The 17885-nt window shown below is 35.8% G+C and overlaps 1 protein-coding gene across 7 annotated transcripts in view; it reads right to left on the bottom strand.

The window, feature by feature from the left end:
* Nucleotides 1-4311: 4311 nt before the first annotated feature.
* LOC145681013 (uncharacterized) overlaps nt 4312-17885 on the bottom strand; it is a 126857-nt gene continuing 113283 nt past the window's right edge. For all 7 annotated transcript variants that reach the window (XM_081752279.1, XM_081752282.1, XM_081752283.1 and 4 more), the window contains 2 exons: nt 11595-11794; nt 4312-5593 (listed from right to left, as the gene is read on the bottom strand). In XM_081752279.1, coding sequence (XP_081608405.1) covers nt 4669-5593; nt 11595-11794 — 1125 coding nt within the window. In that variant the 3' untranslated portion in view covers nt 4312-4668. The remainder of the gene's footprint in view (nt 5594-11594; nt 11795-17885) is intronic.

The following is a 17885-nucleotide window of genomic DNA, read 5'->3' as shown; positions in this document are numbered from 1 at the left end:
ATAATAATAGGAAATCAAAACCGATCAATGTGTTACGAAAATATACTTGAGCATACATAAATATATAATAATGAAATGCATTAACGACACACTGTGTTATAGATTATTCAGGCCTATACCTACTGTAGTGTATTACTTCAGATATTAAAAAAAGAAAGAAAGAAAGAAAGAAAGAAAGAAAAAGCAGAAAATGTAGTGAGCAATATCGGCTTGTTCAAGCTTCAAAGTTGTTTAATATGAACTGATATTGCTGTTTCTTTTGCTATTGTAAATACCTTCCTTTGAATTCACTTAGCTTAAGCATTGATTACATTACGTTTATAGAATTATTGTTTGTACTAAAATGTTTACTTCGTTGAAAATCACTATAAATAGAAGAGAAGTTTGCGTGTAAGATACCAGCGAGTAAGCGCTTGTTAAAAGTTCATCTGACTCTCGCTGGCCACGTCTGCAACCAAAATGAAGTCATGCGCCAGAGCGACAAGAATGTAGCACTGCATTGCATCCACCTTGTAGTCTTTCCACCATGCCTCAGCCGAATCAGCTGATCGTTCCCAGTAGTGGTTCCAAGTTTATAGTCAGAAGTTCGGGGAACGTTGGGTGTGATATACATATTCCTACTCCATATATTCTGCGAAAAACAACACCGACTTGTGGCACTCCGAAAGCTGTAAACATAATGAAACAAATACATACACAATACTTATCCTCTAATACAAAATATCATTATATAGCATGCACACTTTCATATTTTTATTATGATAACTTGGTGTATTAATTAACACCCACAAAACATGTTTGATATGTATATTTCAAGCTTTTTAATTATTGTAGCACTTCACATTTTACAAGAACTAAAATACTTTTCAGAGCGTAGTAGTGTGGCCCCGTATAGCGCTGATAACCGAATACCGAAGTATCCGCGCTTTTTTTTACGATAACGAAAATCGAACAACCGAAGACGTAGGCACTGTTCACTGGAGATGGGGAATTTATGTACTGTTGTTAAAATGTTTTCACTCCTCCCACATGCTGATTCCATCGTCTATCCTGATTAACATAGACTACTGTATTTCGTCGTTTCGTACATTTTTATAGATAACTGGAACTTTCGAAGCACTTTAACATTAAAATTTCCTTTCAGGCTATTATTCTAGTTGAAGAATTAGTAATAAATAAGTCTGGAGAGTTACGTTAAGAATTTTCATGTTATAATAATCACTAAATAAATAAAACTGGAATGGGGAACAATGTGCTCTGTTCTCTATTCTGGCTGGAGTTCCACTCCTCGCGCCATGTGAGTGCTACTCTGTTTTCGCACATAGACGCGTATGGATACACTATTAAAACGAAAGATAGTTCCCACAAAACATTTAGTTTTTAGGTAGTTGCTTCACTAATAAAGACTGATTGATTGATTATTCCATTATTGAGAACACACTAACCACATTTAAACACATGGCAATATGAATAATCAGTATTTTTTTTTTAAATAAAATATGCAAATAGTCCGGTACTGCCTTTTAGTTCCGCAATTCAGCTTGGGTAGGAGGGTGAAGAAAGCTAAGCTGAGCTAAATTCTTCTTCCAAATTAGGCCATACGAAGAGAAAAGTGGGCGAGCAACCACACACACACATAGAAAAACTTGTGAGCGAGAAACTTCGCAGTACTATGATTCCAAGAATTTTGTCCTTCTGTACGCTGGTTCTAAGAAATCTTGTTGCGTATACGAGAGTTGTTCAAAGGTATTTCACAATAGCGTAATACAGTGTGGTGTAGGAATACGAGTTAGCTGTACCGGTTGAGCACTAGGTGTGTTAGGAGCATCTGACTTTTGTACAGATTCAGTTGACGATTTCCGAGGAAAACGTTCCATCCTTCGTGCATGTATGACAAGAGTTCCAGCACACAGTATGTCGGAGAGATCTTCCATCGAGACATCTATAGGCACATCTGTAATGACGCCCATAGTAATAACAGCAGAGTTACGTAAGTACCCCGTCCAACCTTGTTGTTCAAAAATAGCATTGGTAAGCACGGTATTAATATGTGTAGCACTGTCATATGTTGCCTTGATTAAATTGCGACCGATGGTATCAAAACAGGCGTTTCCCGTTACTTTGAATTTAAAGAGAATACGCCCAAGAGCCATGGGAAGGGGTTTCCCCGCAGGCTTGGAATGATCTTTGACGGTAATGTGTGCCACAAAAGGAGCCAAATGGTGGGATTTATATGTAACAGAACGCTGGGCAGCCATAGAAAAAGGTTAATCGGTGATAATGGTGACTTCCATAGCCGGACTTGGAGGCCGATGAAATTCTGACATAGGTAGATCTGGTATCAAGGTTTCAGGTTGAGAGCCAGATGGTAGAGGCAAAGACGTTCCATCCTATTGGGTGGTCATATTAGATAAATGCCCCGAAGGAGGCTAATAAATTAATACTGAACACTGCACGCAGAAAATATAACACAATCACTAAAACACAAGTATATGACGGAAAGTAGATGTAGTAAGGTAGATCAAAGACGATACGAGAGCTGGTACAAAATGCCACAGGTATTCCTCGGAAAACAATCCTCCATATTTTCTTTTTGTTTCAGTTCAATGGTTGCCGATTTTATTTCCGGCTGCAATTACTGAAGGATTTGTAAGACCTTCCAACATGAGTTTAGATATATCATACCGCGATGTCAGGAAATTCAACATTTCTTTCAAGTCAAGAGGAATTATTTTTCCAGATAACGTTCGCGAGTCTTGATTATGTCTTCCTCTCAATTAAAGTTTGTCACTAAAAGCCTTAAGTGACGCCTTAGAAGATAAAGAATCATCAGATACTGGGTAGGGGCAGGCACGTACCAGGATTTCGTAAAGGAGGGGAGGCCGTGGCATGAAATATTGTGGTTATCATACCAGGGGCTCGATTATTCTAAACTATCTTACTGGGACATATATTGGTAGTTCGTTTAGCCAGGGTTTCGTAATGGGGGTGGGGGAAGCGTGACTTAAGTACTGAAGGCCCAGGACCTGTACCAATCTAAACTACCTTACTCGCAACATATATTGGTTTGTTAGGACAATAAAATGAGGATTTAGTATTTTACTAACGAACTATGAAGTTATCTTGAATAAAAGAATAAAAAAGAGTATTGAAAAAGATTTTATAATATTTACGTTTCTTCCTCTGTTCATTCAGATATAACAATTTTCCTTTTATTATGAGAAGTACATAACCACTATTGTAAAAAGTACATATCCAATAATGTCTTGTAAAATATTTTACATCATCTGCGTTTCTTTCTCTGTTGAATCAAATGTTAACAGAACTTTTTTTCCACATAACGTTTTGTTTTTATTATTCTGTCAACTACTGTCTGTTCCAAATGACAAATTAAAGGACCAGTAGAAAACTGTTTCTGAAATAGCATGTTTGATAGTACAGAGAAGCGATGAAGAAAAATTATGATAAAAAAATGTCCACATTATTACAGAACAGCACTGTTTTCTTCAAAGCTTGAAATTGACACGCCAAGAACCATACAAGCGGCAATTCTCACACACATCTACCAGACTTCTAGTAGTCTCAAGATACACATACGCTTACATTTCTGTACTTGCAAAATAGTTCAGTGGCATCGTCTTGGCAATGCAGATATAGACTCTTGAATAACACACACAACTATACTCGTGTTATTTACGACTATTCTCGTCGAACTAATAGCGTCATACAGATATTTCAGTGTATTCTACGATAGTCAGTTTACTGGAACCTTCAAAGATCAGCATGTCCTCTGCAGACACACACATTCTGTGCGAATTTCATTATGTCGAACAGTATATACGGGAAATTTACAATTTATTTTGTAAACCCGTTGTTTTGGAATAGATTTAATGAATTTTGATTCTGAATTTATTTAAGCAAACCTTCAAGAAAAGCACTATTTCAGTATCTATGGGGAATCTTTGTAATCATTCAGTAATCAGTCTTTGTAATCATTCACTGTGACCGATCATGTTTGAAGGACTGATTCGCTTCGCTAAATTGTTAATGTATGGTAACTCTGTCCACTTTCAACTGAAATTAGCTTTCTATCGAACTGTCACCGAAATCGTTTGCCCGTCACTTTCAAATATTAAATGACGTTTGCATAAGCCATATTTCACACTAATTATAAAAGAAAAGTTGAAGTCTAAGTCATTATGTGAACCTTTAATACCAAGCTGTTCTTATATTTCCGCATGAAAAACTTCGCAAATGAAACAAACAATACAAACAAACAAACAACGCAAAAAAACAATACAAAGATCGATATTTAATGAATAGTAAGCAAAATAATTTTATTTCCAAATTTCAGATTACAAATTATCTTATTTCTTTTCGAAGCGTATGATAAATATTGTATTCAGGTCTTACACAAAACGGGACTATATTACATAATAACTCAGAAGTACCCGTATAAACAAATACTTGCATGACCAAAGCTACACATATAACATAAACACGCAATTACGTGTTGCAATTTAAAGAATTCTGCAGGTGATCTCAATTTTCACAGATAAGTTAAAGAGTCTTAACTAAATCTAAATTACGATTGTTTTATCCAAATTTTCTGTCATGGCCACCCACATCAATCACATTAGTAGCCTCTTCCTCTGTTTTAATGGTATGTTATTCTACATATACTTCTCTGAGCGATTTCTTTTCTGAGAACAAATTTTTTATACATTCTTCTGCGATACAGCAAGAATCTATCAGACACATAAACTTCAATTCTTCTAAAATATTGTCTTCTGACAGTAACTGTCGTAAAATATCACTTGAAATGCTACTTTCAACAATTAATAATTCTTGTAACTTTGGATTTGACAATAGGAACTTGTAATAATTCACAGGGAATTCGCCATATGCCTCTGCACTCGCCAGATACAAGGTCTTCAAGTTATTCATTGGCAGTAAGTCATTCACATTTTCTAACACAAGGCATGAGTCGATTCCCAGCCACTCTATATTTGGGCACAAACTGGCAATTGCGTTGATATCAATGGATGAAATTACTTCTAAATGCAGAAGTTTTATAATAGGCCCATTTTGCTTTAGAAGAGGCAAAATACAATCGTCAAATACATTATATACTCCATTAGGATACACGCGTTGCAAAATCAGACTCTCAAGGGCCTTCAATTCTAATAATGGCAGTAGGTCCTCACGTGATGGTCCATAGTCAAAAATTATTTCTACAATTTTCATACAAGGGCACAGGTGTACAACCGCTCCGATGAAAATTCTTAAATTATTATACTGAAATTCTTCTTCTTCGTCCCTGTCTAAAAGGCCTGAAAGTTTCCATTCTACAAGTTCAATGTTGACCAAAGTGTAACGGGGAATGTTGCTTTCACGCTCCCGACTAATTTTATGCAATGCCGCAGCAACAAGAGGATGATTCAGAATTTGTAGCTGCGGTAAACTGTCCAAAATAACGCAAAGATAATTCACTGGCACATCAAGGGTATAGACATCCAACATTTGAATTGAATGGTTTTCACTTGAAAGACATTGGTTGATAAAACCTGTGTTGCGTTTCTTGGACAATAACCTACAAAATAAAAGAACAACAATGATGCGGTAATAAAAATCGTTAAGTCTGAACAATGAGATTACAACTCAAATGTAGATACAGTACGTTTCAAAAAAGCGTTACAAGATACTTGTTATTGTGAGAAAGGATTTGAATATTCACTTTTCTCTTTGTGCATGTTTACGTTATGCAAATGTTCGATACATTAGATTTTAGCTATCAACTCAATAGAGATGTATACTGAACAATAACGATGTGTCAAAGGTCAGTGCATTACTATCAACAATGAACAAGTGTTTTTTTTTTTTTTTTTTTTTTGGTTGAACACGTGTTCTGTGTGGGTGACAAGTATAGAGATCATGTGACATACTATTGAATCATTGAACAGTATCAGGATCGTGAAGTACTGAGGAATGTTATTACTAGAAGTTATTTTTATGATTTTTTTTTCTTTTTTTAACCGGACAGTGATCAAAGTTGAGATGTATGTGTTTCGATAGTCACAGAAGCCATCGCACGTAAGAAAAATTTGCATATTTCACATTTTGGGAAAAGCTTCATATTTTACCAAATTCTTTATATTTTAATGTTTTGTATCGAACTTTCTTAATTATAATAATATTGATGGAAACAGAAACAATTTGATTTTTATTTATTTATTTATTATTCTTTGGGTTTTTCTATTCATTTCTGAAGCAGAATGTTGTGTAAACATGTTTTCTTACGCCATACATCTATATTTATCTTTAGCGATTGTTGAGGATGACTAGTTCTGAAACCCTTGGGGGCGTTTGGGAGGGACAGGCTAGTAAATAGAACATCTCTGTCCATCAGTTGCTGTGCGTCATTATTGTGACTTGTGACTCTTCAGCGCAGGACATGCAGAACTGTACAGACGTGTTCAAATTATTGAACTCAACATTCAGTTTCTGAATATTTTAGTGTTCTTACAATATTACGTCAGAAAATGCGCTTGAACTTAGTCCAAATTACTGTTCTGGAACTCTATTCTAATTTCTTGAGGTCATGGCACATGATTTTCAATATCAATTAAACAAATGCGTACGTGACATTTAAATATAAAAACTATACAGTGTGTGTATCTAAATTAGAAACAAAAAATGAAATGGAATACTTACAAGAAAATGATCTCTCACACAAAGATTACTATTTCCTATGAAATCCGTTATTCTTTATTAAGTCTTTTATCCTTTGTGGCATGCTATATACGAGTTTAGCACATTTTGACTTCAACTCAGCATCATGATACCACAAATTGTTTATCTCCTCGATCAATTGGTGTTTGGTTGTAATATGCTTCTTCTTTAGCTTTTTCTTCATGAAGCTCCAGGTGTTTTCAATCGGGTTTATATCAGGACTATTGCCCGGCTACGGAAGAACACTAATTTCGTTGTTCTCGAAGAATTTTGTCATAGTTTTGCCCCGGCGGCATGGAGCTTCATCATGCATAAAGATAAAGTGTGCGTCCTCAAACTAGATTGCAATCTGGTGAAGGAGTTCTTCTTAAAGAACTTGTAGGTATTGGTCGTGCTTTATTATTCCCTCTGTTATATACAGTTTTTCAGGCCCGAAGGCAAACATCACACACCAGACCATGACTGAAGTAGGATGCTTCGCCGTTTGTTGGAGGCATTCCAACTTGAATTCCTCTCCAGCTCGACGTCGCACATATTGTAAACATTCAGCAGACACGAAGACACATGACTCCTCACTGAAACACCTATTCCCAAATCATCACCAGTCCAATGTTCTACGCCTCGTGCCCATTCGAGGCGCTTCTCTGCCATGATTGGAGTAATTTTTGCTTTCTTTCTTGATCTGAGTGCTTTTATTCCCTCAGCACAAAGAATCCTTCGAATATTTTCAAGCGAAATGTCTACACCACACTCAGCCATTTTTATGCTTAAATCTCTAGACGTTGCGTTTCTGTTTCCCAGAGCCAATCTTTTTAGTTTTTTGATACCTCTTAGCGATAGCTTTGGATTTCGCCCACACTTCCTAAGCCTATTTTGCTGATACATTTCCTTCTTGCTCATCGCAACGGAGATTTTACTCACAGATTTTTGCCCTACCACAGCTCTAATAGCAATTTGTTGTGTATACGTTCCTTCCGCCAAAAGTGTTTTGACAACTTCCACTTTACGCAAAGAAAGATCTCTGGCTTTTCAAATTATGCCGCGATCACAGGACGTCGTAGAATAAAAGATTAATACACAAAACACGTCAAGATCACTGTAAACTGGCCCATTCGAACTGTTGAACGCTTAAAATGTCGTAACTGCTTACGACTGCAACCACAATACTTCAGATTGTAACTTCTTGTTAGAAACCACAATAACTGCTTACAACTGAAATGCCACTTTCAGAACTCCCTCCCCTCTACTAATGTCATCTGCTGTTCAACGGTGATATCACCACTTCAAGTGTACAGTAAACAAATGAAAGATTCTATATTGGTAGTTTAACCATTAAATTACATGTTATAGAACTCCGAAATGAGGACTGCAACATCAATTTCGCATTTTTCCAGGGTGAGTCTAATAATTTGAACACGTCTCTATGCTAGAAATAAGAGATACGAAAATACCGAAAGCCGAAATTCGAGATAGGCACTCTGAATTTAAACTTAACCGTACAGATGGGAAAACAGTTTAGTAAACCTACTGTACAAAAAAGATATGTATATCATTGCCCTTTTTAATATAAAAATTATTGTTATTCTATTAGATTACTTGGGCAATAATTTCAATGCTTTTGTAAATATTCTGAAGTACTGAATGTCTTCTTTGAGAATTTCATTTATTTATTTTTGCAACTCAGCAGGCCATTCTAGATATTTTGAACAAGAACTTATCAAAATGTAAGTTACTTTAAAAAAAAAAAAAAAAAGAAAGAAAAGAAAAGAAAAAGAAAGAAAAGGGGGACTGCTTATTACGTTAAGGCTCATTTTTGTTCTGGGCTATATTTGCTTCTGTGGCTTAACCCAAGCCAGGTTAAAATCCACGACGCTGCCTCTACTCCATGGAGCTGGGTACCGCTTTGTACCTTATTACCGGAAAGAGGCCATACTGATATTTGGATTGGGAAGTTTTAATACTTTCTACATTTGATTATCATTCTTTTGAAATTTTATGACAAACTGAAAGAAACTCACCAGACAAAATATTAGTCATCACATTATTATTACCAGAGCAAAGGCAAGTTCATTTCCTTATGGCCCACAGATCTAGTTTCAGCCACAACTACAGAATCCTGAAGGCTCCCTTCCTCGTCGAATCGAGACGGTTTTCAGAGCCAAAGGTGGTATTACGAGGTATTACCGTGATTTCTCTATGGAATGACTAATTTTTGGTCCGCTGAGCTTAGTCAACAGCCACTGTCCCATTTTCACTTGACATACTAACTAATAACTAAGGCTTCTGTAACTAAATCACTTGTTTGTTGAAAGTAATGCAACTCAAATTATAGATTATTTTCTGAATTTACGCAGATGTCTGCAAGTACAAAATTCTAGTTGCAGCGGCATACTAAATTAGCGTTGAATGTGAAGAATACTCAAAGAATGAAATCATCTATTCCAGCAGATATTAATGTACGGACTGTAGCACGATACAAGTATGCGCCTTTTACTTCATGTAAAGTGGAGCGAGCTTCTCATCCTGCAAAACTACCTTGACAGACACAAGATATAAAACTGCTTCCAAACACATGGAGAAACTTGTCGTTATTTACTGCAACAAACAGTAGTTCTGCGAATGGTGTGTAGTATATACTAAGAAAGTATTAATTTTATGACCAGTTGTTTATTCCATTTATCTTTAAAACATGGAAAAATAGTCCAAAATAAATTTTCATATTTCCTCATAATTTGGCATTTTCTATTTCATTTTTTCTAAACTTTCCTATATAAAACTTAGTGATCACTAATCGTTACTTCGAGTGTTTGCAAAAATGTCTAGTAGGAGGATAGGATTGAACTATGCTTTCAAGCTAAGACAAACTATTTTCAACATTTTCGGTACTAGATTGTTTCAATGTTATCTTTATGCTATAATCCACTGCGGAGCTCCTTATTGAATACACTGCAGAATTCGTTACAAGAAAGCACAATGCAATAATAATAATAATAATAATAACTTATTATTATTATTATTATTATTATTATTATTATTATTATTATTATTATTATTATTATTGTGTGTTATTTAAGCAGTAATTAGCAGTTTTATTTTAGTGCATAAAATCCGAGAGCTTTAGACTAATTTCCGAAGTTGAGTGGGAATTATTTGTACATAATGGATCGAATTATTCATCTAATAGTGATCCTTTTAATTTTTCTTCTTCTGTATATTTCGAATTAGTCACTCAGTTTCTCTTCTTTAGAAGCATACAACTTCTTGCATTGTATTCTTGTGTCTGAACAGTGGAAATTCAACATTCATTGTAAATGTTTGAAGCTTCTCCTTGTCTACTTTTCCCAATGGTATAGCAATTTCTTATTCTCAGCATAGAACATTGTACATGAATTATCTAAAGTTAATACACTAAATGAATTTACTAATATCTTATTTTTATTTGTTCCAGATGTCTTTCTCAGTGGTTTCTTCTCAAACAGCATGGTAGCATAACATTCCAATATCGTGGGTAAGTAAATACATTAATATATGGTCACTAAGTTAAATATAAATTGAAGAAAAGGAGAAAACCATAATCGAGGATTATTTATTTTCCTTACTCATTTTCATTCATTACATTACGAATCACGTGGAGCACCAGATATATTTCAGGAGACTGCATCTAGACCACGGATTATAGTTTACCCATCAATGATTTCAACTATCTTCTTCCAAAACCCAAGCATGTCAGGTGAATGGATCTATGATATGTGGGCTGTCATATCCTGATATTCTGCAGTTCAAACTACAAGGGCGGCTTTAGGATTTTAATTTTGGGTAGGCTCGCTCCCTCGTTTATAGATACATATATATATATTTGATTGATTAATGACAGCAGAAAATTACTTTTACAGTAGTGGTTGATGCTATTTGTTAAATAATTATCTATCATTAATATAGATAGTCGAAAATATATTTACTCTTTATTGTATTTTTTAGCGTTTATATATTTTTCAAAATTTTTGGGTAGGCCCGTGCCTGCCCGCTAAAACTGCCACTGTCTAATTACTGTACATGTAACAATGACTGTTAGTCTGAAAGTCCATTTCGGGGACACGTTCAACCAATGGCACACACATAGTTACCTACAAGGTGACGGAATCTACTAGGATGACATGGCTCCAAGTCACATCTCTAGGATAAAGATGGCAATTTTGCAATCGGGGCTCGTTCAGACTCATTTTCTTCAATGGATCTCGAACTCACTAATTTCAATGAAGTTTACGGTTGCTGATAGAGCTCGGGGTCGTTACCCCTCAGCAACGGTCAATAAGGGCTAAGGCTCAGTCTTCAATGGGCTTCTACTAGCTCGTGCTCGTACTCACTAATCTCATCACGTTTCGCGATTGCTCGGACTAGGGTTCTGGCTCGTTATGGCTAGTGCGTACCTATGTAGACTCCCTTTCAATTATCTGGACTCTCACTTTGGACAACTGTGCTCTACGAACTTCAAACGTAGTTTGAGCATCAACAGGAACATCCCATGTGCTCCACTAGATTTGAATAAAATATGGACCGTTTTGGAAAACAAAAAGAGGTTGCGTTACCCTCCACCATCAACTCACAAGAAATTAGAGAACGCTTTGCATGAAAAATGGTATAAAGTGCCACTAAACACAATCTAGAACTTGTGTGCTTCTCTTCCTATGAGGATTCCCGCTCTTTTGGATGGCAAATGTGGTCTTTTTCTCATACTTATTAGGTATGTCATTCTCTCTTTTATTAAGTGTTTACATTATTTAACTCATCTTTATGTATACACACATAGAATTACTAAAATCTCAATTTTAGAAGAAACTTGACTATCTATCATATAATTGTACCTAAATAATTCCCAACTTTTCATAGTGGAAGTGGAGTTAATAATGCTTCTTAATTCGTGTAGGCAATAATCTTCAAACTGTAGCAAAAACTGGCCTTCACAATCAACAATATCGTATTTCTTTTTTAGTTCAATAAGTTTACCTTCTACGTCACGTGTAGTTCGTTTAGCACTCATGTCCAGGAAAAGCCATTTCAAGTTCTGAAAAGACAAGAATTGATGTGTTACTGTCACTCAAATTTCTAATATGTTACTCAGTGGTGTACGCAAAAGCTGGTCAAGCGGAAATTCCAAGCTTTGAAGTTCATGTAATTTCAGGTATTTGTATACATATCTTACTACGGTAAATGTTTATTTTTCCATAACATTTTGTTCAAAGGGGGGACTTGGAAACCCGAAAACCTCTCTTGCGTACGCCACTGATGCTATTATTCATAACTGTAAAATTTCTTCCTTCGAAATGAATTATATTACATGGAATAAGTAAGTGCTTTTGTAGGTCGTCAGCATTGCGTAAACCTTACCAACTTTCAATTTTGGCTACGTTCACTAAGGTGAGTATTTTCAATTGAGAATACAAACTACATATTCCAAATACAAACTAAACAAAGTGTGTACAGTTTTTCTGTATTACTTTTCAACAGACTTTCAAATGTAAAAATGAATACCTGTGAAGACTTTAAATGTAAAAGAAAAGGTTGCAGTATTTACTAGAATCTAATGTGCACAAGAATTTCAACATCTTGAAAAGAGAAAAGACTTTGCTGGTGAATGTAATGAGCACATTGAACATTTATCTTACACAATAAGTTTATCTTAAATAAGGTAAATTTGTCTTTGATTCCATTATGTACCCTAATTTTGAAGGCAAAAGTTCGCTTAAAAACCTGTGCACTACATTCGACTTAATACTGTATATGTAGAATTGAACTCTAAGCGAAGAAAACATTTATTTAGCCTATTGTGCAATCGCGTTTTAAAAAATTGTAACCCATGTCTTCAAAAAGCCGTACTGTCACACCTATACGTAGAAAAATTAGTATTTTGATTTCAAACAGAGACCTTGTATTGACATACGGCTTTTTAAAAGACAGGTGAATGAACAAAAGTTTTTGAACAAGATCTATACCTTTAAAACTTAATATTGGGGTATCTGCTAGCATGGGATATGGCATGGCCCTAGTATTTAAATTACACACAACTATAATGTTGCAGAAGTATCTTGCCACAAATTTATATAGTATCTGAAGAGCTTTGGTTCAGCTTTGTTGATCGGATATTCCATCATAGGGTCAGATTTCCACTAGATTCGATATACGAAATTTTGCCCCAATGACAAATTTTTCCCCTAAGCTCCTAATTTCTTATAAAAAAAAATACTCATATTTTCTAATGGTTAATATCGTTTGTATATAATTCATTTGTTCATATATCCGAACATATTTTGCATTATCTCTCTTCTTCATGCTATAAAATTCTAATAACTAAAATTAACACGGTTAGAAAACAATTTTTCTTCTTTTAGTAATTTGAAAACGTATTGGCACCAAGTACATTAACAGCTTAGAAGAAAATAAAATAGAGCCATGTTTTTAGGACGATAAGATGGAAACAGTGACATATAAAACTAAATAGCCAAAATTTGGAACTATGAAGGCTGCAATTCAAATTAAGTATTAATTCAATAGAAATTAATTTTAATCACTATAGGTTTCCCTAACTACAGCTTCTAAAGACTCCCGAGCTTCGTTAACATCATTATTCTACTTCATATCTTCCAAATATATGTATATACAGGGTGTCCCAGGAGGAAAAGCGTCTCTTTGGAAGGTATGATAGGAGAGATCATTGTATGCGAAGAAGCTCACATGACCATGTGTCCTACACTCTGTAAAGAAAAAATAGCGACACCTCAATTCTCAAGTTCACTTACACAGAAAACCATAGTTGCAGCCGGCTAGAAGAGGAATAGAAGGAAATTATGAGTGTGATAATTCATTTTCATTATCTGTGACACCTATGGTGTACAATGGCGCTTACTAATTATTTAGGTATCAGTAATATTCTCTCCAGATGGCACCTGAGAGCGTCTCGTAAATGATTGGGGTGAGAATTCTGCATTGCATTTGTGATGTGTAAGCCCAGGTGATTAGCATTTTGTGATTGTTCTATGCTTTGTAATTGTTTGAACAGTGTCAAGTGGCAATATTGTTGTTGTGCAGTGTTGTATGAAATTGTTGCTATGTGAACTGTAAATAAGTATGATTGGTAAGAAATGTGACTTGTCGTCACGTGAACAAGACATACTTCTTGCTTTGCACAGCTAAGTTACATCTCTAAGGGAGATGGCTGGAATACTCAGAATTTACCATTCGACGGCAGAAAGAGTAATTCACAAGCAAAAATAGTATAAGAAATCATCCCTTCGTCAACAGTGTAATAGAAAAAAGAAAGCATCACCCAGAGCTGATCGCCAAATAAAATCAATGGCACTGCAATGGCTTCCCCAAAAATCGTTTTGATCTCGGAACTGCACTCAGTCGTACGACTGTATTGTCTTAACTGTATGAGGAAGATATTACGAAGAAAAAACCGCCTGGAAAGTCGAAACTAACAAAAACACTGAAGACTTCAACACGTACGTTTGTGAGGCGATATGCTAAATGGACTTATGACAACTGGAAGCATGTTGTTTTCTCCGTTGGAAAAGGTTTAGAATAGTTGGAAACGATAGTAGTGTGAAGTTGTGGATACGAATGAGCGAGAAACTTGATACGGATTTTGTTTAAGAGATGCAAATATTCAGTTACTAAGTGATGGTATGAGCTTGCTTCACTGTCAAAGACGTCAGAACAATGGATATATGTGAAGAGTCATTTGATGTACAAAAATGTTTTCAAATTCTGGTACGTAAAATTCTTCAAACAGCTAAAGATAACTTTCCTTTAGAAGATATGGACTACTTCACTTTTCAGGACGTAAATGCTTCATGTGAATGAACGAAAATCGTTAATACGTGGTGCAAGAATATGACTATTCAAAGACACATGTGGCCTCCAAACTCACTTGACATGAATCCAATTGTAAAGTTTGGGTCGATATGAGCAGAAGACTCAATAGACAACTATCTCGGATAGAATGGAACTCACGAAACAAATAATCCGGGAATGATTCCATGAAATGAAGGTTGCATTATGCAATAGCCTTGTCACTAAAATGCCTAGACGATTCCCCTGCAAGTCCTAAAGCCCATGGTCCACATACGAAATCTAGTTCGATGTATTGCACTTCTCAATGTTCATACACAATATGTCTTACTCTTAAGAATTTACGTTTTTTGTTTTGTCCTATTATTGTTGATATTTCATACTTTTATGTATAATTCTTCCCACAGCCGTTTTTGCTGAAAACACACATAGCTACTAATATATGCATATAAATTCATTATATGCATATAAAAACCCTGAAACTGCGGCGCAAGTATTAAGAATGAACTGCTCATTAAGAATATGCATTGTGATATTATCAGTAACTCATGTAAAAACTCATATTGGTTAATGTATGTTGAGAAAACTTTATCCGAGCGAGTGTCGCTATTTTTTCTTTACAGAGTGTAGTCTTAATATTTTGAGAGGTACAGGTTGTGAACCGTTTATGATCTTATGTTGTTTATTCCTCATCCTGCAGTTATTCTACAGACTTCCATTTCAAAGACAACATTATCACATGCTGCACACCGTTGGAAAAATCATTCCGTCGCCATACAATGCGCTATGTCTCATTTCTGCAGAATAACTACAGAATGAGCAATGCACAATAAAAGGTCAAAAATGGTTCACAACCTGTAACCCATAAATGGCTGACAATGGGACACACGGTCATATAAACTTCTTATTTAGAACGACCTACCCTACCATACCGAAAGAACGCTAATTTTCCCTGGGATATACTGCATTTAAAAATAAATATTAGAAATAGAACGCAAATAGTAAAACAAGTTACAGAAAGTCTTACGCAGGCTTCTTGTTTATTTTTAGGGATGGGCGAAGAATAAGGTTATATTAATTCTGAGCTAGTAATAAAAGAAAGTAAAAGCAATACAAAATACAGAGCCTGTTTCTGATCTAAAGTTATAATTTTCAGACGCATCTATTCCAGAAAATTCCATGACACCACCACCAATAATGCTATAATTGGTGGCCTTTCACTATTGCTATCAGCCAGTATAAAGTTTTCATTGGAGGAAGCTAGCACATAGTGTAGAAATGTACTGTCGTAACTACTCCTTTTTACAGATTTTTCACAGGGCGTCATGATTCGAGCTCTCCACTATGCCAAGATCCGTTTTAGAAGACCGAAGGCCATTAGTTCATTGGTGAGACATTCAGAGATTTCATTGCAACGTGGATAAAGGAAATGGTATGGTTGCCAGTTTCAGCTGCCATTTGTTGAAAGAGACGCTCGAATGAGAGGTATGGCTGGATGCCTGATTTTGATACAGCCATATCTCATTTACCTTTCTCCCATACAGAAAAGAAATGTCATGGCGGTAAATTGGTGTCAGAAGGCTATTTTTACTGTAACTGGATTTCATGTGACACTACTGGTGACCTGTAATAATGTTACAAGCCACAAACGATCCTGAGTCCTTTCCAAGTCTTTTCCTACATCGATAGTACCATCCTTAGAAGTCTTTGTAACACCACGTTTTCTGTAGAAAGTTAACGCTGTCTGTTACAGTTGTTGAAGCATGCATATGTATCATGCAGTGCAGTTATGTGTTTCCTTCTATCACCAGCCAGACGATGATCGCAGAGCTGTGGGTAATTGGGGGGACGTTCTGAGATGTGTTTTGACAACAGTTTCTGAGTATGTCCCTTTTAACGTTTCTCCAACCCAAAAACATGATGAATTATGGTGTAAATTGTCTTGCAGGATGTTCCAACATGGTGTGCAATACCTCTCTATGTATCTGAGTTCGTCTCTGTGACAAGAGCCTGTACTTTTCAGATATTAGATGGTGTACGCCTCGCAGTAGCATGGCAAGTTACTGTGTTTCTGTCTACAGGAATCGCCCCACTTCTCGCCTTTCCTGCCTCTTTTAAAACATGAGCTATGACATCTCCGACACGGTGAATCCACGTTCCTGCACATCTTCATTATGACACTATAACTGTATTTGGCGTCGGAAAGCGCCGTTATGTAGTTTCCCCAGTAAAAGATCTTTGGTGGTATCCTTTAATATTAAAGTTCATTACAGGTGTCGAGAATTATATATATATGTGTGTGTATGTGTGTGTGTGTAGATAGATAGATAAGTGGTGGATCCAGGGTGTGATCAATGGAGGGGCTAAACTATAGTTTGCCGCTTTATCCAGTGTAAAGCAGATTTGAAGCCCGTTTTATCCAGTGTATACCTGAGCGCTATAGTTTCTAAGTGAAGTCTTGACCCGACTATGGTAGGTCCCATAGTTTTGGAGCTTTGGACCTTTAAAGGTCATTTTTTCATGTTTTCGGCAGCCTATAACTCCGAAAGGAAGCATTTATACACCCAGGTTGGCCTATACTTTTTGTCTTATCTTGGTGTCAGGAATCACCTCCCAAACGCTGTCGGTGTTGTTTTGAAACACTATATATATATATATATATATATATATATATATATATATGTGTGTGTGTGTGTGTGTGTGTGTGAGTGAGTGTGTGATCCAGCCACTGCTTGCGAAAACTATCACTATAGATGGGAAACAACTTTTGTATAACAGCTGACAATACGCATTTTGAAAATCTTCTTATGCAAATATTTCGAAACGTTTTAATCAAGCAAGTGCAAATCTAATTAAAGTCCATCAAGATAACTTGGAAAAGAAATCGAAAATGGAATTTTGAACAACTATGTAGTATAAACAGTAATATCAAAGAACGGACAAAAGAAACAGTTTGCTAGAGACACTCAACAACAAATTGCCAGGATAGAAAGACCCCAGAGGAAATCGTGAGTAACTGAAGCGATGCTTAAGAAGATTAAGGAACGCAGAAGGGCGAAAACCAGACATCAAATAATACAAAAGGCTGAATAATGAATTGAGAGAAGAAACTGAGAGCCAGACAGAAGTACATGGAATACATGTGAAGAAATAATGAAATTTCAACGGTGCTGAAGTATAGTTCGCTGTATCAGAAAGCGCAGGAATTGAGACAGAAAGCTAACAGAAGTACGTACGCGTTTAGATGGATGTTATTGACCATCAACACATCCTCAGGATCTAAGAGGATTACATAAAAGATCTCT

The sequence above is a fragment of the Thermobia domestica genome, chromosome 3, assembly GCF_964235325.1.
Source record: "Thermobia domestica chromosome 3, izTheDome1.hap1.1, whole genome shotgun sequence".
Lineage (NCBI taxonomy): Eukaryota > Metazoa > Arthropoda > Insecta > Zygentoma > Lepismatidae > Thermobia > Thermobia domestica.
Note: the sequence above shows the minus strand (reverse complement) of the source record. Positions and strands in the feature narration are given on the sequence as shown.